This window comes from Planococcus citri, chromosome 1, assembly GCF_950023065.1.
Source record: "Planococcus citri chromosome 1, ihPlaCitr1.1, whole genome shotgun sequence".
Lineage (NCBI taxonomy): Eukaryota > Metazoa > Arthropoda > Insecta > Hemiptera > Pseudococcidae > Planococcus > Planococcus citri.
Window position 1 is genome coordinate 41,619,327 of NC_088677.1, and position 24,961 is coordinate 41,644,287.

The following is a 24,961-nucleotide window of genomic DNA, read 5'->3' on the forward strand; positions in this document are numbered from 1 at the left end:
AAAACAATCACAATCAAAGCAATATATTGTTTACGTATTATAACATAATTCATTACGTAATTTTTATTTAGCTACCTGATCCTCACACTTTGGGTTAAAATCTAACATGAAAGATGTATTTTGAAAAACAATATAAAGATCACAGACCAATCCACCAAGGATATAATAATATTTTAAATAAATTCGTTTCCAACGAATAGATATTCTACGCAGTCATATCGAAACACCGCGTTTTCATTGAAAACAAAAAATCACTGAAACTGTTCTACGTACAAAAATTACCAACACGTAAAATTCAACAAATGAAAAATGAGCGACGAACATACGGTGATGATAATTGAAAATAAACGCCGCTTGACTGTGGTACATTATTAACACTAAAAAAAGATACATTTCAAGACGGCAAACCTAATATCACACGTTACACAATCTTTCTACAACATACTAACACACTAAAAATACTTTCAACTTTGAATTTTTACAACATCTTTCGAAGCTTCCTCGCGCGCTGCATTTAGAAGTTTCAGGGCTCCTTTTTCTATAAGTAAATCAGCCAAGTTTACGCCAAGTTTTTCGGCCTTCTCCAAAAATGTAATATTCGCTGAATTTGGACTGATGCCGCAAAACAATTGCTGAGGTTTACACACGCGTTTCCTAGATAATATTCAAGTTATAGAATAAAATAGAAATAATTATAAATAATGAAATGTCGCTCGTTTACGTACAGAGGAGGTTCGCCGGATCCGTTTTCGACCTCATTTTCAGTCGTTTCAGATTTTTCTTCGTTCAAGGCGCATTTTAACCCATCCTCAATCATCTCACTGCCATCAGTGCTACAAACTTGGCCATGCAAGGAAAGGATATTGTCATTTATTGATGAACGCACAGCCACAGGAGCAAAACATCCTCCGCCTAATCTCTTGAGAAAACTTCGTTCTGCTAAAATAAGTAGTACAGTGTCATGATGTATTAGAGGTTGCAATAATGATAATACTTCTTCGTCTTGTTCGCGACATTCTACGGCTAATGCACCCTGTCCAACTGCATAAAGAACATTATCATCGTTCAGCACCTAGTGTAAAAGATTTTATTTTATATAGTGTCACGAAGTGAAATTGCAGTAAATAGTCACCTCAGAAATTTGATCGGTCCATCCTATCCTTTTAACTGCAGCAGTAGCTAAAACTATACCATCGTACAAATTCCGGTCTTTCAATTTTTCCAAACGAGTGTTTAAATTGCCTCGTATGCTCTGTACTTTGACATTCGGGTAGAGACGGGATAACTGGGCAGTGCGTCTTGAAGAACTTGTTCCTGTAAATTCGTATAAGAAAAACATATAACCTCCTTCGGTCAGTAGATACATATAAACAACAAAAAGAATCATTGTTCCGTACCAATCACACTTCCTCTAGGCAGTGTTTCCAAAGTCAAGTGTCTGTGTTTGTCATGTAAAATCACACAGTCTCTGGGATCTTCCCTTCTGTAAAAATCCGCAATTATCATACACCATTCACCAATTAAATATACACCGCAATGAAACTTGACATACTTTAAAATAGCACCGACAGTTTTCTTTTCAGGCAATGTAGTGGGCAAGTCTTTTAAAGAGTGCACGACAAAATCAACATCTCCTCTTTCCAAAGCTTCTTCCAATTCTTTTGTAAATAAACTTTTTTCTCCGATCTTGGGCAGTGGTTGATTGAGAATCTTATCTCCTGTGGTGTTCATCTCCTCTGAGGAAAATAAAAATTAATATCATTAAAATTAAGGGGAAAAAATCATTGATAATAGGTAAGTACATCGTTTATTTCAAGTACTCACCAATTTCAAATTTCACATCGGAGTGCAATTGTTGTAATCGATTTATCACATGACGAGTCTGAATTAAAGCCAACTAAATTCCAAAAAATTGATAACTAAAAAGTGATTTTCGATTTTTTATACCGTTGTGGAAATTAAACAAATTGAACTCACTTCACTTTTTCTAGATCCCACTTTGTAAATTTTCTCCTTTGAATTATCCATCGATTGAAATTTGAAACCGGTCACGGATACATTGTCGCTATACTTTACAAAACATAAAAAAATGAATGAGTGAAACTTGTCAAACCATTCAACGAGACATTTTTCTTAAAAAACAAAAAATTTTCGAAAGGAATTGCATTATGCAAGGCAAAAAATGAAATATCTGGAGAATTCAATTCAACTACATAACACCTAATATTGGAAACTTTTCAACTTTTATCAAGACGTACAAACGAGATAGATAAATTACGAAAAATTTAATGAAAACTAGATTGTTAAATATTATCAATAAAGTGAATTTTTGAGAAATACGGCGAATAAAATTCTGCCTAATTTGTCGATATCAACTATTATTTTACTCACCACACATTCAGATAATTTTAGCACACTGTCGAATGAAAAACTAAAACTACATGAAACACGTTGCGAAACATTCTTCTGAACTTTCACGTGCCACTTAATTACTTTGGCCAAACCTGGTTATCAGCAATCAATCAATTATCATAATTCGTAACCAAGCCAATGTTATCACCTTTCGACGGAAAAGTTCTAACTTTCGAGAAAAGAAAAGAAAAAAGAACACATTTGACGTGGATGACGAACGACCAATGACCATCAGTCAGGGCATGAACATGAATACATGAACGGCTACGTAGATTTACGTTTCCTACGTTTCATCTTGTATGCAATATATCCTACATAACAGACAGAATGGTAGCTCTATGCTCTAAAATAGGGAAGAATGAAACAGAAAAAGAATAACGGCGCGGCGGAAAAAAATTTTTAAAACGAAAACAATATACAAAACTTGAATTTTTTATTTATTTCTGCTTTAAAAAAACATACAAACATTTAAGATAAATTTTTTCATATAAATCATTATTTTCCTTAAAAATTATAAAAAAAGTATTTAAAAAACTCGAATTAGACTTCACAGGCACCAGAATTTGTTACCGTAATATTCACAGCACCACTACTGCTACTCAATGCGCCATAATACGCGATTTTATCCTTGATTAGCATTGGGTGTAGTACTGGACGTTCCGTTTTCTTCGGATAATCATCGAATATTCCAAAAAATAACAGACAGACGGAGGCCTATAATTTTACAAAGAAAATTTGCGAGGAATCGTTATTATACCTTGCAAGGAGTTACAAATCGAATGTTTTAGGCAGCAACAACTTATAACCATTTCACTTACAATAGATAATGCCAATATAGCCATGGTTGTGGTACAAGTTGGATAATCGAAATATTCTAAAAGAACTCCGCCAAGCGTAGGACCCGTCATATCTCTGGAAAAAAATGCAGCAACAAATGTAAATTTCAGTTTTGAAGGGTTATAAATTATAAAATACCTAAGTGGGTAGATTAACTATAGTAGGTACATGAGTACGTACATATGTACAGTACAAGTAAATAAGCAATTTATAAATATAAAATATTGTTACCCAAGTGAATATCCGCAAGACCATATTCCCGCCACAATGCTGTAAGTTGCTATACTATCTTGGTAACCTTTGGCACTACAATAAATAGGTACGAAACAAAACTGAGCTGTTTTATGATCAAAATTCAAACTGTAGTCTAAACAGGAATATAAAATCTTACAATGCACTCTCCAGAAGTGCTTTAAAAGTAGGAGCCAAGGACAACGAAACAGATATGCTGAGTAAACATAATGCGGCCAAGTCAACCAATATTGAGCTGTAATGGAGACGAACTGATGAGAAATGAAATATAATTTTTTTAAAAATTCGTAGTAATTTCCAACTGCAGTTTACCTTTCAATATTAATCATTGGGGCAGGTCCTAAAAATACGAGACTGGCAGCTGTTCCAATGAGACCAATAGCCATCATACTCCAATGGTTATTGAATTTGTCTCCGACGATTCCCCATATGGGGCTGAATACTCCGTAAACTGCGGAAAATATTAAAAACACAAAACCTGTTTGCTGGCTACTCAAATTTAGCTACAATAAAACACAACATTGACAAACTAATTACGCAGATATTGATATCGAATTATCAAATTTTATTAAATTATTTTTCAATTGATAAATTGAAGTTATAATTGTAAATTAGGTAGGTTAGAAGCTTGCATAATACGTTTACGTATAGATACGCTGGTAAGTTAGTGTGGATAAGAAAATGTATGTATAAACATGAGCCTACTTTACGTAAATGTGGTTCAAGAGTTGGATCCAAGAATGACCAAGCATTCGAACTAACAACGATTACAAGAAATATAACCAATATAGCTGGTATTTTCACCAATTTAAAAAACGATCCTGGATGTCTGGCTGGTCGATTACCTGGTAATAAGAGAATGCCATTGAGCCGATAATACATTATATCACAGGTGGGTAGTTGAATCAAATTTGAATATTGAAAGTGGTATCTATACTTACTGTTGAGAGCTGGTAAATAATGAAAATATAGTGGCATCATCAATAACATAAATAATCCCAAACAATAAAATGGAAGAGAAAACCCGCCAAACTACAAAATCAAATTAGGTACCAATAATTATTTATAATTATACCTATAATTTATATGACTGAGTCAACTGTCAATGCATTACTTATATGTACTATAAGTACTTGTGTTGTATAGCGTACATAGTACCTACTTACAGCATACATGAATCCTCCGAAAGCCGGTCCTATACTCATACCCAATCCAGCGAAAGTTTCCATTACACCCTATTCAAACACATAAACAATGGAAAAGTTAAAAAATAATAATAATAATAATAATAATAATAGGTACTTATGTACAACACCTTAAATATTCGAATAGGTAGGCCATAAATCTAACCCACTTACCAACACGGAGCTAACATTATCCGGAAAAAGATGAATCACGTATATAAAACTTGCTGTTGAAAAAGCTCCTGCACCTATCGCCTCAAAACCTCGAACAACGAAACAGAATATTGCGAATTGAGTATTGCTCTGAATATATGGCAACATTCTACAAAAAGGAAAATACATATTGATAGAGTGTGGTTTAGAAAAATACCTATGCGAATGTTGTAAGCTTAAACTAATTTTTAGAGATAATTAAGCGTCAATCTATTTATGGCATCTCTAACTTTGGAGATAGGTAATCATTGGGCTGGAGAAAGAACAAAAGTTCATCTTCAAATAGAAGTAGTAACGTACCCGAATAAAATGTTACATGCTCCTGTAATGAATACTCCAGATATAAACATGAATTTGGTTCCAACATATGGCATCTGTAAATTATAATGAGAATATCGATGAAAATATGAGTAATACAGGTACCTAGAGGTTTTTTTTTTCAAAATTTTCAATTTGTAAGTCTGTACAGGTGTGTACATACAAGTATATACAATGGAAAAATTTCCATTTAAATTTTAAATGTAAAGACTCACAATTTTACCAAAAAAAGGTGCTGTAAGAAACATAATCAATGCGTAAAAACTAAAAACATATCCAGCATTCGCCACATCCATCCCTTTTTTTTCAGCCTAAAATAAAACAGAATTATATTAATTATCAGATCACATATTTTTAAACTTGTATTAGTAAGAACTAACGGCCTATTAACACTTAGTTAGATCTCTATAATTGAAAATAAGTTGAAAATTACAAATAGGTACATCACAGAATTTATGAAACAATAGCATATCTGTTCCTGAAATCGGTACTCACGAACCCAAAGAAGTACCACTTCTCTGCCAGCCAATGCATACCTGCATGCTCTTGCTCTAACTCACTGACTCATCAGAAATTCGATGCAGGTAGTTGATAAATTAAAAGTTAGGTACCTAAGTATCAATAATTGAAAAAAAAAAATGTATGTAAATATGTAAAATACAAATAAAACGGTAAAATTTGTGAAAAAAAACTACACAGTACCTATACATATTCTTACAGTTATATGTAGATGTAAGTACTGTAAGTAACTTAGTATAAATGTACCATGCAGATGTTATTTTGAAATAAAGGAATAGAATTTCTGAACTATTGAAAATAATGTACGTATATACTTATATGGACTTTATTTTCGTACATGGAAGTTTCTTTACTACATAAATATGTATACTAAAGTGAGTACCTACATCAATACAAAATTGAAGCCACTTTGGGGTCACACTTTAAAATTAAAAGTAGGTACCTAAATACCTATTTGTAAAATAACTTCTATCTAGCATTTCCAAATTCATTGGAATATTTGTGGATCAAAACGATGGTAATATAAGTTAGTTGCCAATTACTAATTAGGTACCAATTACCTACTAATTGAGTGCCATACTCATAGCTATGTAAATAGTTGAAAAAAAACACACACAGCAACTATGTAACCTCAAATAGGTAGAAATACAATTTCTGTGATAAGAGTAATTTCATAAATTATTCATTTTTGTATTACTGATATGAAAATTTTATGACTAAATGAAGTCGAGAATGGTTATCAGTCATCACAATAGATTACCGAGGAAATGTTTGTTAATTTTCCATGAAGGGTCTCGTAGATTATCGCATATCTTTCCAAGTGAATATTTTTTTTAACCTCGAATAAATTTTAGATCTCCAAATTCCGCTGACACATATAAAAAAAACAACGGCACCAGGTGACCTAAAAGTAATCCAAAGTCGTTGAACGCCAAGTGGATTGGTAAATATTAGATGCAGGTAAACTCATTTCCGTTATTTGTAAGAAGAATTAAAGTACCTAAAGTTATAAAATTATCTTACAGAATCGGCGAAGCATTTTCAATTGATTGATTCTGATAGGCACACCAGAAAATGTACGTATAGGTACGAGTAATGTAAATAATTGGTAAGTAGGTATATATACAATGGTAATGTTTAAAATACAAAATGTGACAATTCCGCTAGCAATGGGCTCATTCGATCAGACTAAAGAAGGCTTCAGATTTGAATTTTCAAAAAGTTGTTGAAATTCTCCATCATCTCCGGACTTCCGAAGGATCCCAAGGTACGTAGGATAGGAAGGTGCATACCGTGTGAGATTATACGTTTCATTTCATTGAAAGTGTTACCCTGACAACTACACCTCGTTGGGATCCACCCCACATGGTGGCGGATTTTTACAGATTTTGAAAATTCAAATCTATACCCTTCTTGTGCCTGACCAAATGAGCCCTGTGCTAGCGGAATGCCACATTTAATAGATACTTAAAAAATATATCATTACTTATTAGTTACGTGTAACAGAAATGAATTATTTTATTTTTTAAAAACAACAACAAAAACAACAAAAACAAAAAGTAAATAGGTATTCGATGAATGATTCAGAAAAAAAGAAAAAAAATGACGAGACGAAGGTTTAAAGGCGACTTGCATTACACATGATATGAAAAAGCGATTTAAAGGGAAATTACGAAGTTAACGTATTCATTTACTAATCCTCAAAGAAACTTAATACATTTAGAGAGATAAGTCTAAGTAGAAACTTTCATAATTTTTCAGTTTTTTTATTCTCCTGGGTAATTTCTAGCGTATATTTACGTTAGGTATTTAATGATTGAAAACACAAACATAATTAATCCCTACTAAAAAAAAAAAAAAAAAAAAAAAACAGGTAATATTATTGAGAGATTAAATCATGTCAGATACAGGTAAATAATGATGGATGAATCCAGTGAAAAATAGCTTAGAAATATTTAATTATAAAAAACTAGATTACTTTTATTACATTCTTCAGGTTTCATCGTAAAAGTAATACACTTACTTATAAGCTATACGAACTTGATCTTTCTTTCTATAAAAATCAATAATTTATCGATACAAAACTTACCTCGCTAGGGAAAAATGGAGCCATAACGGACATAGAACAAAATCCGATAAAATCAATCGACCCTAAATAAAATATAGCCATAATTTCGTGTTTTTGAAATTTTCGCGGTGTTTTTTGATTAGGCCGCCGGCGATTTCGGCCCATTTTTTCACGATAATTACACACTTCGCACAAATCGGTCACATCGTCTAAAGCATTATTTAATGACATACTACGTAAAATAACATGCTGATCAGAACCTGTCCTCATTGCACAATGATCAAAATTTTCTGAATTTAACGCAAAACCATTTTTATATTTCATAAAATTTTCACGAACAAGTTTTGTCCCTTTTATATGATCTTCATCATCTGTCGACGCTTCTTCTTCCATATTATTATTGTTTTCTTTCCGACGATGGTTTTGATTCTGAAAAAAAAAATCATTACGCGAGATATTATAGGTAATCTTGAAAAAAGTAGGTAGGTAGGTACCTACATTATAAAGTTTTACAGTACATAGGTTGTGAGTATTTATGTATATGTACTATGGAAAGTTCAGGTATAGGTAACTTGGTACCCACCATAAATTTCAAAAAGTAAACTGAAAAATATATAGAGATTAGACACCGTAGGTCTAGATACTGGCAAGTGCTAAGCACTAACGAATTACCTACTTATTGGATGTACAAAATAAGATTCATCGCGCCTTCAATATACTCGTACTTAGCAAACAGAATTGATCGCAAAAAACGCCAGTTATTCTGTAAGTGCTAACGGAATAGGTAGCTATTTAAATAATCAAAATAACACGAACTTATGCAAGTGGGTACTAAGGTGGGCATTCAAAAATAATTACTGATAACTTGATAATGATAATACGTAAACTTATAGGTAGGTATAGTTATCAGTATTTCCATAATTATGGATCATAGTTTCAAACGTCATGATCCCTCTTTCTCCTCTTTCTTAAAAGCATAAAATTTGATTTTTTTTTTAAATTTAATATGGCTGTTTCACCTAAGTATTACTTGTTAGCTTCAATAATTTTGAGTGAGTACAATAATGAACGAAAGAGGAAACAAAACGATAAGAATATTAAACTGAGTATTTTAAAGGTCACTGTATAAATACAGCATGTAATGAGCAGAATCACACGTTTTCGTGGAAATATTTCGCAATATTCCCCAATGGTATTAATTTTTTATTTAGATTATCGGTAACGGGACAGCAAAACAATTCCATAAAATTGAACTCTTGTGTAATTATCTCTGAGCATTTGAAAATTTTGAAAATACGCGAAGTAAAAAGTACCTAATTCAACGATTTCAAAACCATGCTGTCAATTTTCTTCTTACTTGTGAAAAACAGTTGTATGCAGGAACATTGTTATCTGAAACCACGTCCATTTTCATGATAGGTGCGATATTGTTATTATTAAATGTAAGATGAACACTTTTATTTATGTAAAAAACACACTGATAATATGCTATAAAAACTAAACGACCGATTTACACCATGTAATGGCTTGGCATTTGATCACTATTTGATGGTAAATTTCGGACTAATGAATCTACCTAATTTGTGATGTTTTCAAAGGTAGCGTTGTTATCGAACATAGTGTTACATTAGTCGAAATAATGCGAGAAAAAGTGGGAATTATCAATGGAAATTAAAAATAAAAATCAACATCGTTATCATCTCGTTGGTGTAATGAATAGATAAATAACTTATGCCCGGTACATTTACATACATGTACTTGCATTGTACAATGTATACACAATCATTATTCCTACCTTTGGGTAGATTTTTGTTCATCCGGATGAATCTTCAGAAAATGAATAATTTTTCAGTTTTTTTTTTGGATAAGAGTTGTTTACTTACGTTCTTAAGAAGTGGATTTTTATTTCAGTAAAAAATGTGGGATTGCATAAGACCAGCGATAATGCGATATTGCGAATTCAACATTTCAGTGAATGCGATGAAAAATAAATTTTTTTTCAAAAAATTCTACGAGGGAGAGAGTAATTATTTATGATTCAACACCCATTAAAATTGATACCCAGACAAGACAGCGATTCAATTTTACTTCAATGATTGGACATAATTTTTTTAAAAACAGTTAGGTACCTGCCTACCTACCTACGAGTATATCAAGTATCGGCCTTAAAAAGGATGAAGCATCAGAAAATCAAATAAAAATAAAAATTATGTAAGTACTTATTTGGGTACATTTTTTTGATGATAATGAATAATGAGCTCATCAGAATTTTCATGTTGATATAATTCTACTAAGAAAAAAAAAAGTAAAAACTTTTTTGTCAAAATTTATTTATCATGTGCGTCTCGGAAATCTTTTCATAATGATTACAATGCCTACATACCTATTCCAGAAAATGGACAATCATCAAGCTCATGCATCTAAGTTTGCCTATAGCCTTCAAGCAATATGAACAGTAGGATTTGGGCATAAAGTTGAAAATTTTCAAATCTTTCAAATCAAAAAAGATTAATTGTAAAAAATTTATTTCATTTCGAAAATTATATTAAAACGTGAAATAATTTTTTTTTTGCATCACATTATTTCAAAAGAACCGATAAGCGACCTTTCAACTTCTTAAATACATACCTACTTATTTGAATTTCCAAGAAAGAAATAATAATAATATCAATATTTATTTTTCTTAGTGGTTTGAAATATTAAAAAATTCATAATTTTTCATCTAAGTAACATAGAGAGTCTCGATTTATGGTATAATAGAGAAAATTTTTCCTCAAGGAAACGCTTAACGTGTGACTGAAAGTAAAGGCAAGTTTTCGAAGTAAATAGGTAAATGGCAACATTCCAAGACTTCAGCAGACCTACAGTAGATGTTTTCCTCATCGTGTCATCAATATAATATAGGTAGGCTTGTATTTGTTCATGAATGAAGATACACATAGCAAATCTACATGGATTTTTTTTTTTTTACAAAAAATGCGTTTTTTGTCTAGTAAGCAGTGCGCATTTCAACTCCGTCCCATAATGACTTTTGGACTGTATCATACGGTACTCATGTTAGAAATATTGTCCAGCGACATTTTAAGAAATTCGAATGAGCCTAGATAAATAATCGGGACATACATTTGAATGCGGGCCCCCTCAGGAATAAAATTGCAATGCTTTGTATGTATACATATGGAACGCAGACCACCAACCTACTGTTTTGAAAAATTCCTGAGGGGGGGGGTCCGCGTTCTCATTCAAATGGAGACCCGGTAATTATGTTAATAAATTGAATGCATATTTAAATTTTGCAAATGATGTTGGAAAATTATTAAAATTCAATTGCGACTTCAAATAATAATTTCAGCTCTTAATTATTCTTCTGCATTATTTCCACACTTTTTCAACTTTCAGGTAGGGATTTTTTTGCTCGCCGTGATCGGTTCATGATCATGCACATGATCCTTTATATAACTTCATTAAAACATCTCGATAACCTTTAATTTCAGCGATGCAGATAGGTAATGCATTTTTTCTAAATACAAAAGCGTGTAAAAATAGAGCTAGGTTGGAAAAAAAGAAGGTAAAAAACTTACACAAATTTTGAAGAATCAGTAGATATTTTAATAACTCACTAATAAATAATATTTTTCAACAAATAAACATAGAATCACAACACACATTACAATTATTTTTAAAAAAATTACGTAACTTACGTATATTCAATGCAAATTATGCTAGAAACATGCATCACATGATTAAAATACATATTATAAACAAAACACCGTGTCGAAGGAACGAATATTTTTCAACATTATTCATGTACAATTCAGTTAGATACTAAAGTTACGTTTTCTATGTCATATGGATATCGGTATCGGATTAAGATATCAAATGTCTTCGCAGAAGACGTTATTACCAACGTAATATAACACGTTTTGTAACTAAGTACAAGTACATACGTCTTCGGAGTATATCACAAATCAACGAGGGAGAAAACAATTTCGAGAGAAATCTCAAACAGGAAAATTGAAGGATCACCTCACAAATGAATAAGAAATTTGGAATTTATCTAATGAGGGGTTTCTGTTGATCCACCGGCCCAATTTTCTATTTTCTAAAATATTCATGAAAGAATTTTTTGCATTTTGGTAACTTCGAGCATTCGTTTTAAACGAATCATAAAAATAATTCTCGCCTTTTTTCTCAGATATTTTCATCTTGCTATAAATCGAGAGAAATTTTTCAAATAGACTACGTTTACTTAAACGAGACTTTTCTTTGGATGGTATTTTTCCATTCACCGAATTCAAAATTTCGACCGGTTCGTGTATTACCCAATTAATACTGGTTTTTGGAGATTTGGAGACCATTTTAATATCGGTGGATGTTCCACTAACGGAAAGTTTATGAAGTGAAAAATGAGAAATCGCGTCATTGTTCCCTTCAATACGTCCATAGAGTGCACGTTTCACGTGCGAGTCATGGTACAGATCGCCCACGATAATTCCTCGGAAATACACAGGTTCTATAAAATAACTCAATAAAGCGCCCTGTACTCCGAGGAAATTCATTTTCAGTAATTTATCCGAACAAGACATCACCATTATTCTTCCATCAGCTTCGTATTTCGAATAATTATTCACCGGCACTGTGCTGTTTCCGCCGTCCAGTTTTACACGCAACAATCCTCGAGAAGTTCTGTTCGGATGCCGATCTTTCGTATCGCCAGTAGACACAGCGAAAATTCTACAGTCCCCACACGGAGCTGAATTTACAAATAAATAAAATGATAGATGCTCACGAAGTCTAAGTTTATCACTGTCAGGTACAGATTCAAAAATTGAGTCAACTTTGTTTTCTACGTTGTTGTATAAAAATCTTAAGAATGCCCTTCTTGATAAAATCTCCGCGTGTGAGTCTATAATTACTGAACCATCGTGCTGTATGTATTGTCGATCGATACATTTGCTGCCAGTGGATAAAGTTACCACTTTCGCGTTAGCATAATCTTCTCCATGTACCATCACAATACCGGCGATCATTTTATACCATGGTAAATTATTTTTGAATTGGTTCTTCAGTTCTTCATATTTCTGTATCACTAAACCAGCTAAAATATCGGACGAATTGACGTTATTCTGGATACATGAGTACGGATCAGCGATCAAAAAACTTTGAAAACCGTCATTATTGTTTTTGAAATCCTCTATCAAATAGTTCAACGCAACCTTGGAAGCTGAACTTTTGGCTAAAGTTTTACTATTTCCATAACCGATGAAAGAATAACCTTCGATGTTCAAGTAGCATACGAATTTATGAACCGAATTAGTGAGCTGAAATACCTCGAAATTGAATGAATTATCAATAAATACCATATGCAAAGCTTGGATAACATCTCCTTTCGGTTCACTAGCATTCAAAGATTTTCTCACCGAATTGATGGTCGAATGTTTGAGCTTTTTCCGTTGAACGATGTAATCTGAGCCATCTCCGGAAGGGTATCGTCTTTTCAAACCGGAATTCATCGCAAAATACACAAATCGGCGATACTCGAACAAACTTGGAATTTCATTTTTAATTTCCTGACTCTTCAACCTACTATGTACTATGGCGGAACTCGATTGTATGTAGGTAGGTACTTCCTTAGATTGTTTCGTAATGTTCAATTGTTCAGCATCGCCAGTTTCAAGTTTGAAAATCGTACTTTGCACAAATTGAACTTCACCTGTAGACTAGAAAACTTCCACTTTCAACTTTACTTTCCAAATCCAAATGTTTTCATTTTTTGTTGATAAGTTTGCTAGTGATAACACCGTCACGAAAGTTTAGCTGGAGCAAAGCAGGTACTAGGATCGCTAGTTACTGCTCTTCAAACTTCAATCAAGTTGTTTGTGATTGTGTTTTTTTCTTTCAACACTCTTGTGAGTGTTGCTTCTTTCGCTTGAATTTAAATTTGAATCAGACAATTGAGTTAATGAATAAAATTTTAAAAATTAAATTCCATTGAGTAGGAACATATTTAATTTAATTCAAACCAAAAATTCAAATTAGGCTGCGCTTAGTTGCTTACGTGGTTCGTTTTTAGTTTCTCTCTTCTTGTCCAATTTTACTTAGGTAGGCCTTGGCCACGGCAAAAAAGTGAAAACATTTGCCGCAGGCTGACAAATGTATTTATAAAATAATTTAATTTTTTGGAAAAGCAGTAAAAAAAACTCATGAAGTTCAAACATAAAACGTTTAATTTTTCAATTTCAATTCACTTGAGTATTTGGAGAAAAAATACCAATTCAACAATTAAGTACTAAACTAACGTAGTGGAGCGGAACATACGAACAAAAATTCAGTATAAAAAAAATACCACTAACTTAAAAAATAGAACGAGGTATAAAAACATTACAAAATAGGAAAAAAAACAGCCATACAGCAGTAGGTCACAAACAATTTGAATAAAAATACTAGAAATACATAGTTTCAAGCATTTCATCAATAATTATAAATCATCACCGCTGCTAGATTCCGATAAATAAGAACTATCAGGCTTCGGCGGCAAGACTTTTTTCTTCTTGGAACCTTTGCTTCTGTTACTTTTGTTCTGAGCTTGGAATATTTTTATAGCATCCATCTTTCGTTTTGCTGCTTCCATCTTATCTTTTTCTTTTTGTGGTATAGTTTCGCCAAAATAAGGCGCTGCAATATTTCTCGAAGCGGAATTCATATTTCTCGCAGCGGAATTTGGAGAACTTCTCTGGACCGGAAGTGCTACGGGAGTTCTCTTTAAAGGAGTTTTTTTTACATTTCTACGAGTTCTTTTCGGCGGAGTTTTAGGAGGAATCTTCCTCGGGCTTTTAGAAGTCGATGGTGCTTGAAGAGGTTGCTCGTCATTTTTACTTTTCATCACGTTGATGGCCTGAATCACTCGTTTACTCACAGAACTAAATTCAATCGAAGATGTTGGTCTTTGTTTAAAATACATGTCTAACGTCGACTGTTTCTGTAATTGATAAAATTTTCATTAGTGATGCTTTCTATTAAATTTATACAGAAAAAAAATGGCCACGTACATTACGGTCATTGAGTCTTTTCATAACCGGTAGTAATACATCATCGATTCTACTGATTTTCCATCCAAATTTTGAGTGCATATATGCTCTGATTCGGTCTAAATCAGGAGTTGCCCAAGTAAAATTTTCTTCCGATTTGTCCACTGTTGGATATAGATAAGCATCGATAACCGTCGTGTTTGGGAACGCTGAAAAAACGTTTCACGCGATTTGTTGTTGCAAAAGTAGTCAGATAATTCTCACAGGACAAATGAAATATACTCACCTTCGGATAAATTAACATCTTTACATTTCCTGGATAAAGAAAACCCTTTATTCCGATTAGTTTTCAACCAATTTCGGAATTTTCTCAAGGTTTCAGCGATGTCATCAGTTGATTTTGGTTTATTCAAAGAATCAGAAAAATAAGCGAGTATCTCTATAGCAGTAACAGGGCCGATGCTCTCAATTCCAACAGTGTAATCACTTCCGACCAACAACGCCATTTGTATCAACTGTTCTCGAGACAATTCTATACAACAAATGAGATTTTAATTTGAAACTCGTAGCATTTCATCAGATGGGTGATTACTGATTATAATTAAATCGTACTGAAAAAATGCTCGATGTCGATAGCTCGGAATTGTAGAACGTATTTCTTATGATCGAAGAAATTCTTGTACACTTTTTGTCCGCCAAATAACCATATATCGCTATCATCGGTTATGGTTCCTTCAGTTAACGAAATTTTGTCCAAGAATGCGCACTGAGCTTCAGCTTCCATAGGAGCCACAACATAAGGTAGTCCGAAAAGTTGTAATAACTCCTAAAATAACAAACCGCTTTGTGATTTCTTTTTTTTTAAAAATAAAACAACAATCAGATGTATGTATGTACTACTATGAATCAAATAAAATGATACTGACCTGAGCTTCGACGATCATCTGCTGAGTTATAGTCGATCCGAGACGTTCTTGTTTTCCTTTTTCAGCTAATAATTCAGTCTCTTCTTTACTCAGCATTTCCTTTAACATAAAAACATAGAATTTTTAAAAATTAATAATGATGACAGTGGCGTTGCTAGACAATCTGTACAGGTGTGCCAATTTTCAAAATTATGAAACCAAGTTGTAAAATTTTCAACCCCCCCCCCTCACCAAAATTCTCATTCTGACCCAATTTTTTTTTTTTTAAATGATGTACTCAATCCTATCCAAGAATCAAATCAATACCTGTATTTCTTTCGTTAATTCACGTTTACTCGCATTTCCTTTACTCGAGGAATCAGTTTTGGTTTCTGTGGTACTTTTATCGACAGTTTTTTCGGCTTTTTTCTGTACATAAGACACGATAAAATATTAATATTTTCAAGTTGCTAGTAGATACTCTCCACAGATAATTCTTGAGAAACCTAAATACTCACAACTTTATTCAAAATGCTAGCCAAGCTTTTCACGGACTCAGTTTCCTTGGTTTTCTCATTTGTACCAGTACTTTCGATGTTTTCATCAGTTGCTGTGTTTCTTTGTGTGACTTCTTCCATGGACAACGAAGAGATTTCGCGAGCGCCAAAAGATTCAAACTCATCTGGTTGGCTTCCATCAAAAAACAAGGTATCGTTCAAGTTTCTATCCAAGATGACAGTATCGTTCAAAGCTCTATCAATGATGACCGTATCGTTCAAAGCTCTATCAATGATGACCGTATCGTTCAAATTCCCATCTATGATAACCGTATCATTCAGATTGTTACCAAGAATAACTGTATCATTCAGATTATTGTCAGGAATCTGAGTATCTTTCACACTCTGAGTTTTGAATACATCGGAAAAAATGTCATGTTCAATTACATTATTGGGATTTATGGAAATTTCAATCTGTTTGTCATCGTTTTTAAAATACGAGCTTTTTTCGTCGTTGTTCACTTCAATAAAATCATCAGAATCTGTATCGGAGAATAATTCTAACGATCTGGCTTTACTAACATCTTCGTTTCCATCTTTTGGTAGTAACACTGTTTGTGGTAATTCTTCCAACTGACTCACGTGCCTAGATTCTTCGTTGAAATCTTCTTTCATTTCTTCATCATCGAGAAACAGTTCGATGGAATGTGACTCGGAAACAACATTTTTACTTGGTAACGGTTTACCTTCAATATCGTTCCTTTTTGCGAGATTAATACTGTCAATGGTAACTTTAGCGGATTGGTCCAATAAAAAAGACAGTCTTGATGGTTCAAATTCCTGAGAAGGTTCGACAATATCCTCATCATAGACTTCCGCAGACACCACCATGGTGCGTGGCATAGGTTTATCTTCAGTATCGGACGTTACGAAAGAAGGACTAGAATTTTCATCTTCGTTTTGTTCTTGTTTGATAATTTTGAGTATTTCTTCTTGCGAAAGTTTTTCTTTGTCGAGTAACGAACGAATGTATTCACCGTCAGCCGTATCGTTTATCACTTCTATCTCGTCCTCAGATGACGAATCTTTGATGAAAATACTATCCTCGATGGTTTGTATTCTTTCATGAAATTTCATTTCGTTGATAGGCGACGACTTACTCGGCGCCGGCGTTGGTGCAGAAATTTCGAAAACTTTTTCAATTTCAGCTCGTTGCTGTCTAATTGAAATACTCGTTTCGTTTCTCTCGCGAAGTTTTGGTTTATTGATGACTGGTGCTTTTTCTTTGGTTTTCCCTGGAATCAAATAAATAATGAAATTATTGAAGCCGCAGCGAAATCAGATAAACGAAAATTTAATGCAATCGTACCGGTAACATACAAATATCTAGTAACGTTGTCGCCAACAATTCGCTGACCGCTGAGGTTATCGGTGACAATGCCGTCTTCTTTGAACATAGCTTCCAATTCGTTCAAAGTCATACTTCTGCCACCCATTTCTTTGGCTGCAGTATCCAACGAAAGTTGCACGTCTCTTCTTTTTTTCAGTCTTTCTAATTGAAATTTTGAAAAATCTTGCGAATCCTACAAACAAGCATTTTAAGTATTTATGTACAATTTATTTTGTCTTTTGAACTTTAAATTCGATGATAATAATAATTACCTCAGGCATTTCGTGAACTTTAGCCCAAGAATTCTGCTTCTTCGTTTCAATAAGTTCGCTCAAAATTTCGTGTCGAATTTCCGGCGGTAATGCTTTGAATTGCTCGCTTTGTATATCAATCGAGTGTAAATCCTTTCCGTATTGAAAATCGCAAAAGCTTTCAACTTTGGCTGTGGCCACTTCCGTATCACTATCGCTACTAAAATTCAATTCAGAAGTTGAAAATTCATCGGAATGAGGCTCAAATGTGTACCTACATTTTACTTTCTACCTACTCGGGGTCATCTATAGTTTCCTCCTCTTCTGGTAGAGGAGGCAGGGCAAACATGTCATCAAAAATTTGAGTACTCGTCGAAACATCGTCGCTTCCTAGAATATCTCGAACAGCTTTTTGTTTTAAATAATTCTTCAGCAATTTTTCTCTCAACTGTTCCGAATTATCTTGAGCTTTCCTCTTGGAACGTTTTCTTGCTTCCTGAAAATGAGAGAAAATCGCGATAAAATTGGCGATATTGCTATGAAAAAAACGCTTCATAATCTACATTATACTGATAACATGGTCAGAAATTCGTATACGTAACGAGCGTGGGAATCTCGGAGGGAATCACCACCGTCTACGAAAATATTCCAGATAGGGTTTCTCGGGTTGAAGGTCAACGCGATGCACTTTACATCTAAACACCGCAAAACGTAATCCGAATAGAAGTTATTGATGGGAAACGGAAACCAAAGAGGAACAAACCATGCGATGGAGGGAGTCGAAAAAAAACCGGTAGAGAATGTAAAGAAAAAATAAAATATATGTATAAGAAGGCGAACGGTACTACAACGAGCCACGGAGCCAGAAAAAACTTAAGTCCGGACATTCCCACGGTGTATCATACCAAAAAACGCTACCCATCTTTATTAACAATCACAGGCAATCTTATTGAGAGGTCTTCCAAATCTTAGTCCATTCTATCGCATTAGAATTTCAAGATAACACAAATTATCGCCGTACAATTTTCATTGTTTCTTCGCCATAAAAAGGCGTTTTCTAAAAAGGAACAAAAAAATACTTTCTCATACCACCGCCAAGCACATAATCCCTACCAAGTTTCTTGATACGACTTTTTTTTTAGTTCATTATTTTTCGAATACGAGCACGTGTTAGGTGTTACAGTGATCTAAATTACATCTGCATGTACTAGTATTCAGTTTAGACGATCGAGAAATATATTATGGAAACCTTGTCTTGAAATAATCGGCTGAGGCGTTGAAAAATTACATCAATAATACTCATTGCTACAATGTTATGTGCCTAGTTGAGTGGGTAAAATTATTTCTCAAAAAGTAGTAAGCTCAAGACTTAAACTATAGATTAATATCTCTAAATGGAATTTGAAATGTTATTCATAGCATCTCGATTTGGTTGGGATTTAATTGAAAAGTATTGTCGATGTTCGAATGACAAAAGTTGGATTTTAAGACGGATTAAACGACCACATCTAGGTTGTGATCAGAAGCGTACGTAGTACGTCTACGTACATCAGTTTCAATACATCATTATTTAATCAGGAAAATTAAGCTGCGATTGAAAATTAAAAGGAGCTCAAAAACAACAAAAGAAGTCTGATCGTGTCGGGTTCCCATTAACAATAAATTCATTTAATTTATTATTTGTAGTTTTTACACAAGTTTACTCGGAAGAGGACCTCAACAAATCAAAAAAATTGAAAAATACTTCAAAGAGTGCATTAATTCAATCAACAAAACTTGATCGTGTTGAGACTTTGCACGTAAAGTCAGATTTGATAAGTAAAATTCATCTTTATTCTTTAACATGCAAGTAAAATTTCTGTGTGTCCAACAAAATTTGCAAATCAAAATGCAGGGCATTTGCAGCACCTTGAGCACAGAGTTTCTCAGATTGCTCCTTTCAAACAATTCATTCATAAAATTTGGGCATTTCGTCAGATCTAGCTCCTGCTTTTCAGATATGAGCAACTTATTTTCTTAAATTGTCACTGGTTGACTAATTTGAACTTTTTTATGGTTTTTTTTTAGCGCCAAATCTGAATTTTGGCGGGTACTTTAGACAATAAATTAGGAGAAAAGGAATTTTTAATTTAAAAAACCGGATTTTTTCATTACTAGTACGGAAACATATCCGATTTGATATCATCTGATGGAAAATTAATTTTGTAAAATACCAAGGATCTTCTGAATTACACGATATAGGTAGCTCAATAATTGTGGAGCATGAAATTCTCATAATTAAAATACCATTATTTTTCTTCAGCAGGATTTGATTTTTAGATATATTTTGAGTAAAACTTAAAAAGCTCAACTTCGTAGGAAAATGTTTCTTTATTGGCCTTTTCAATGGATCAGCTTGTAGAAATTATTACATTTTAAAATTAAAAAGGCAATGATTAAATTTCAGGAAAAGAATTTGTTGGATACATCAAGTACAATACTCAAGTTTCTGGCATAATTTTTCAAGGCAAACAAAAAAGTTCTCTATACTTTTTCTAAAATTACCTTCAAATTGTGAGTTTTTCAATCTTTACAAACAAAACAAGGTTCTTTAATGAAACTGACAAATTTTGAAGTTGTAGAAACCGAAGTCGTTGGCATAATACCTTCATAAAACTTTAAAGCTCAGCGGAAGAAGATAGGTCTACGTGTACTCATCATTACGACCGCCACAAACAAACAATTTCAGAACGGGGAATGTAATTGAAGCATACGTTTCCAAAACGCACTAAGTCCAAAAAAATACTAATAAGAAATTCATGGTACTTAGTACAATTTGGAAACGTAGAAATTGCCCAAATTGGCTGATTTTTTGATATGTTGTAGCCAAGACCCTTGGGCACAACATATCAAAAAATTATCCATTTTGGGCCGCAACTTTATGCTAAATGGCGTTGCAACCTCAGAATCTTTGAAAATGGACTTGGTGCGTTTTGGAAACGTATGCTTCAATTGGATAGGGAAAAGTGCTAAGATTTCAATTTCATTACAGACACAATCCAAATCAAATTGAATCAGAATTGAAATATCAGGTTCGATCCTGCCATTTCACAAATTTTTTCTAAGGAGTTCCCTTCGATAGATTAATAATATGTATCTCAAATTTCCCCTCTCCCATTCAACAAAGAGAGAAAAGATGGGCAGGGGCGGAGAGCCTTGATCAATCACCTACTTGTTTCTGAAATTTCAATTCTCATAAATTTTAAACTTTTGAGACGAAAAAGCATTAAAATCTATGCCACACACCAATGTTGTTTCAATCATTTGGAGACGAAAAGTTTAATGACACGTTTAAAGTTTTAGATCGTTTCCTGAAATTGTTGATTCCAAGCAATTCCTATAGGAAACTGAGGGGTCGAATTCGAAGAGTAAAAAAAATTAAGAAAATACAGAGTATGTTAAAGCAAGAAAAACCCCACAGTTGAAGATTCATTTTGAAAGATTCGGCTATGAATGCATTAATTTGTTTTCTGAAAGTCCTTGAAAATCTTTCAAAACGTCGACTTTAATTTTCACGAAGGAAATTCATTAAAATTTGTCGGTTAAAATTACAATAGTAAATTCAGAATAACAAATTCTAAGCAAACTGAAACTGTAAGTACATCTTATAGTCTCAATTAGAAAAGAAACCATTGTTGTTAAAACAAAAATTCTAATACACCGTGTAAAATTTACAACATGTAATTTTTCAATCCAACCCCTCCAATAGTTCATTAAATATGTACCAAGAACTTCAAAACTGAAACAAATAGTACTTGATGTATCTAAAACTGTAACGAAATACAAAAAGTAATAAAAATCCAAAAATTTCGAAAAATCATAAAATTTTCTCAGCTAAATGATCAAATTTTTGGGATAAGGATCACTTTACCAACACTTTTTGGCTACGTATTTGTGCATTTTTTTCAATAACCAACGCCCGGTTTTAAAATTTACAGAGAAATATTTCAATTCGTAAATAATTTTATATCGCTGATTTTTTTTTTATACCAATGAAAAAACTTTCATAGGTTAAGGAGATAATTTTCGTAATTCCATTATGTACTATATATTTCATTCTCTTGTGGCACTTGATCGCTAGATTCGAATGATTTCGGCACCTCTTACAAATAACAATCGATCTGCCAGAATCAATGTTTCATCACTTACAAAGATGACCAAACTTTCCACGCTTTATTTAAATGTTTAGCGTGAAATGACAAGGTAATTCATCTGTATAAAATCAATTACAATTGGTTTCTCGACACCGCATAAATCATACACTAAATATTTGACTTCGAAACAATATACCTACTACACATAAAAAGTCCGCAAAACGAAGTGTTTTTTGGTACGCAGAAGTAATTATTTTTTCATTTGGATATTTTGTTCTCTATCCAAGTGATTTTTACGCTGTTAATGCATTTTTCGATGCGCGAAATTTAATCAAAAAGTGATCCGGGAAAGTAAGTAGGTTTCCAGTTAAGATTCGTATAAGCACAAAGCAGAGCAGATGAAAACTTGACAGAAATATGTAGAGTAAAAGTTGAATTTTGCTAGCTTTAATTAACGCAAGCTAGAAAAAATTCAATGTGAAAATAACTGTTTTTCAGGACATAACAATAGAATTATTAACATATTAATGAAAAGTATATAAAGAAAGAAATCACGCAAAATGTACATAAAATTCAAAATTACGTCTTTTGTACGTGAAGCTTCGTAATTTACATTTACCTGGGAACCGTTCCCACGATATGACGCTTACATAGCCTCAATAATGACAAACAACCGCAAGACGCAGTTTTCGAAAACGATATTCAATTCAGAGATAGAAATTGTTTGTCATTATTTTTAAATGGTACGTATGTATTTTTTAATTGAAATGGAGAATGATCTTCTATACGCAGGTACCAGATACTTTTAAAAAAATGTATATGCTAATGGAAAGTTTTTCAAGGATAATTTCGGAAAACTATTGACCAACAAAGCATTAATTCAAACGAGCTCGGTTTATGCATCTTAATTCTATAATTTCGACATATTTCAACGATAATATACAATATGTACTTCGGCCATTCTGAATAAAATATTACTAATAATATGGCGTATTAAAACTTTGAAAGTACTACTTACAATGGTTTCCTTCTTCAAAAACGGCACACCACCGTCAAACACGAAGACTGGTTTAATTCTATAATACAGCAATTTGCATATCCGATTAAAGAGACCAAGAAGATGTGCATTTGGAATAGCACCACCTCCTGTTGTCTGTAGCCCTTTGGTCAATTGATACAACCAAATAGATACATCTAATTAGGACATATTTAAGGGAAAATATCATTCTTGCGGGTAAAACAAAAGCTGCCAAAAATCACTCCAAAATTTTTCTACAACATCGGTAATTTTTATAGTTACATTTTAATTTTAATTACACGGTTTTAACATTATTTACACTCGACTGTGAGAAAATCTCGAAACATTTCTAAATTTTTTCCCATGATTCAAGAATGGTCAACGAAAATAATAATTAAATCAGTTTGTTGCTGTTTTCGTAATTATGTATTATCTAAGTGAGCAACATACTAGACTATTATACACGCACACGATAACAATCTGAAGAGCTATTATGAACCGGAAACACGGACACGAAATTGTACCTACAAAAATAAAACTGCGATTCCTAGTGGTTAGTGTTTATAGATGTACACCAATTCATTTCTATTAATAAGTTTTTATTGCGAGAAAAATTTGGCGACAGAATGTTCAAATTTTCAATAATATTTGAGTGATTAATTTCAAAGGGGTTGTGTTACCTGATGACCTGATATTAGACTTGGCGAATAAATTGAGCATCATAATTTAATCAAAAAATATATGAATAATATAAGTTTAATCCAATGTATTGAAAAGGATACCGACGGCAAGAACTTTGTTTTCCAAGCTTTCGAGAGGAACTTGTTTACCGGCAGGTTCGATTAACTTCCACAATCCGTGAACACCCATGACTAATTTATCTAAAAAAAAAAAAAAAAAAAAATACAAAAATGATCAGTGCGAGAACACAGATTTAATATTTCTGATTCTACGTTTCTTATTTAACCAATGAATAATAATTTTGGAAATAAAATACTTCGGTTACAGGAAAAATTACTAACAAACAATCACGTTTGCTGTATTGCCAATTGAGAATTTCGTTCACAACGAAGCTGAAGATGACAGTTCAGAACTGAAACTGTTTCGACAGCCACAGCTTGATACTTTTGTAATCTCACAAGGTGAAAATTCTTCACATAGCCTACCGATTTCTCTCAGAAATTCAACGAATATGGGAAAGAAACAGATAAATGGAATGTATGCTTTGCGACCAATATTCACATATCCATGAGGGAGGTCTATTTAACTTACATATCAGTAGCTCATAGATTAAAATGATCTATTCTCCGAGTTCAGTAAAAATTATGGAACACATCATACATAAGTCAAATTTCCAATTTCACTTCATAAAAACTTCACTTTTTCAGTTTTTCACTTGCTTCAACAACTTCAACTTTTTTTGAAAAAAAAATTAAATCAAAAGTTGTATTTTTTTGGCTTTTAGGCCCGTCACACACTTGCGCTACGCTATGTTTTAAAACGTAGCGCAAAAAAAACGTAGCACTTTTGGACAACACACTGTGGCTATACACCGCTACGCTACGTTCTGTTTTATCAGCGCTTTTGAATTGTGATAACAGAAACTTCCACTTTTCTCAGCTTACAAATTCATTGTATAATTCATGATTTTCAACTCCTAGAGCAGTAAAATGATTTTAAAATATTGTTCAGTCTTTCTAGTCAACTCATCAACTGTCAAAAAGCAATAACTCGCCGTATAATAATTGTTCTCTTCGTTTTCGTAATCTTATTACCCCAGGCACTTCACAATTATGATGAAATTTCAGCTTCATAGGAGCAAAAACCAAGTCTTGGAGTAATAAAACACTGTATCCGTACTTCTTCTAACGGATTGTGAAATTAATTACTCTCAAGAATTAATTATTTAGTTTATATATTTCATGAAAAAGTCAAA

General features: G+C 33.0%; 4 protein-coding genes across 7 annotated transcripts; all 4 read right to left on the bottom strand.

Annotated features, from left to right (window-relative positions):
- Window positions 1-7: 7 nt before the first annotated feature.
- l(3)02640 (porphobilinogen deaminase-like protein l(3)02640) lies at window positions 8-24,405 on the bottom strand. Of its 4 annotated transcripts, none has more exons than XM_065344920.1 (8): window positions 2,392-2,645; window positions 1,978-2,065; window positions 1,825-1,897; window positions 1,553-1,736; window positions 1,398-1,483; window positions 1,133-1,314; window positions 726-1,072; window positions 8-654 (listed from the first exon to the last, which is right to left on the bottom strand). In XM_065344920.1, exons 2-8 carry the CDS (start codon window positions 2,026-2,028, stop codon window positions 465-467), a joined length of 1,113 nt encoding a protein of 370 aa, XP_065200992.1. In that variant the 5' UTR covers window positions 2,029-2,065; window positions 2,392-2,645; the 3' UTR covers window positions 8-464. The 4 variants fall into 4 exon arrangements, with proteins under 4 accessions (XP_065200992.1, XP_065200991.1, XP_065200994.1 ...); XM_065344919.1 differs by having other exon boundaries at window positions 1,978-2,070; XM_065344922.1 differs by lacking the exons at window positions 1,978-2,065; window positions 2,392-2,645 and adding an exon at window positions 24,401-24,405.
- LOC135831993 (MFS-type transporter SLC18B1-like) lies at window positions 2,829-9,436 on the bottom strand. The gene is made up of 13 exons (XM_065344912.1): window positions 9,161-9,436; window positions 7,825-8,232; window positions 5,432-5,527; window positions 5,199-5,272; window positions 4,860-5,007; window positions 4,668-4,736; window positions 4,443-4,533; window positions 4,207-4,346; window positions 3,814-4,004; window positions 3,641-3,736; window positions 3,481-3,555; window positions 3,231-3,324; window positions 2,829-3,126 (listed from the first exon to the last, which is right to left on the bottom strand). The coding sequence occupies exons 1-13, from the start codon at window positions 9,215-9,217 to the stop codon at window positions 2,953-2,955; spliced, it is 1,713 nt and encodes a 570-aa protein (XP_065200984.1). The 5' UTR covers window positions 9,218-9,436; the 3' UTR covers window positions 2,829-2,952.
- Window positions 11,738-13,626, bottom strand: LOC135831994 (double-stranded RNA-specific editase 1-like). The gene has a single exon (XM_065344913.1). The coding sequence runs from the start codon at window positions 13,314-13,316 to the stop codon at window positions 11,826-11,828; it is 1,491 nt and encodes a 496-aa protein (XP_065200985.1). The 5' UTR covers window positions 13,317-13,626; the 3' UTR covers window positions 11,738-11,825.
- mus201 (rad2 superfamily protein mus201) lies at window positions 14,013-24,914 on the bottom strand. Its single transcript, XM_065344910.1, has 13 exons — window positions 24,298-24,914; window positions 23,808-23,906; window positions 23,026-23,201; window positions 18,171-18,370; window positions 17,896-18,094; window positions 17,603-17,816; window positions 16,255-17,528; window positions 16,064-16,165; window positions 15,758-15,856; window positions 15,444-15,657; window positions 15,118-15,363; window positions 14,853-15,040; window positions 14,013-14,782 (listed from the first exon to the last, which is right to left on the bottom strand). The coding sequence occupies exons 2-13, from the start codon at window positions 23,893-23,895 to the stop codon at window positions 14,282-14,284; spliced, it is 3,501 nt and encodes a 1,166-aa protein (XP_065200982.1). The 5' UTR covers window positions 23,896-23,906; window positions 24,298-24,914; the 3' UTR covers window positions 14,013-14,281.
- Between the last annotated feature and the right edge of the window lie 47 nt (window positions 24,915-24,961).

Excerpts from the sequence above, each read along its gene's own strand:
- mus201 (XM_065344910.1), bottom strand. The coding sequence starts at position 23,895 with ATGGGTGTTCACGGATTGTGGAAGTTAATCGAACCTGCCGGTAAACAA. Across the intron at positions 17,529-17,602 it reads TAGATATTTGTATGTTACCG|GGAAAACCAAAGAAAAAGCA; the intron begins GTACGATTGCAT and ends ATTTGATTCCAG. Across the intron at positions 15,658-15,757 it reads AGATGATCGTCGAAGCTCAG|GAGTTATTACAACTTTTCGG; the intron begins GTCAGTATCATT and ends TTGTTATTTTAG.
- LOC135831994 (XM_065344913.1), bottom strand. The coding sequence starts at position 13,316 with ATGAATTCCGGTTTGAAAAGACGATACCCTTCCGGAGATGGCTCAGAT.
- LOC135831993 (XM_065344912.1), bottom strand. The coding sequence starts at position 9,217 with ATGAAAATGGACGTGGTTTCAGATAACAATGTTCCTGCATACAACTGT. Across the intron at positions 5,528-7,824 it reads CTCCATTTTTCCCTAGCGAG|GCTGAAAAAAAAGGGATGGA; the intron begins GTAAGTTTTGTA and ends GTTTTATTTTAG. Across the intron at positions 4,347-4,442 it reads TTATTTACCAGCTCTCAACA|GTAATCGACCAGCCAGACAT; the intron begins GTAAGTATAGAT and ends TCTTATTACCAG.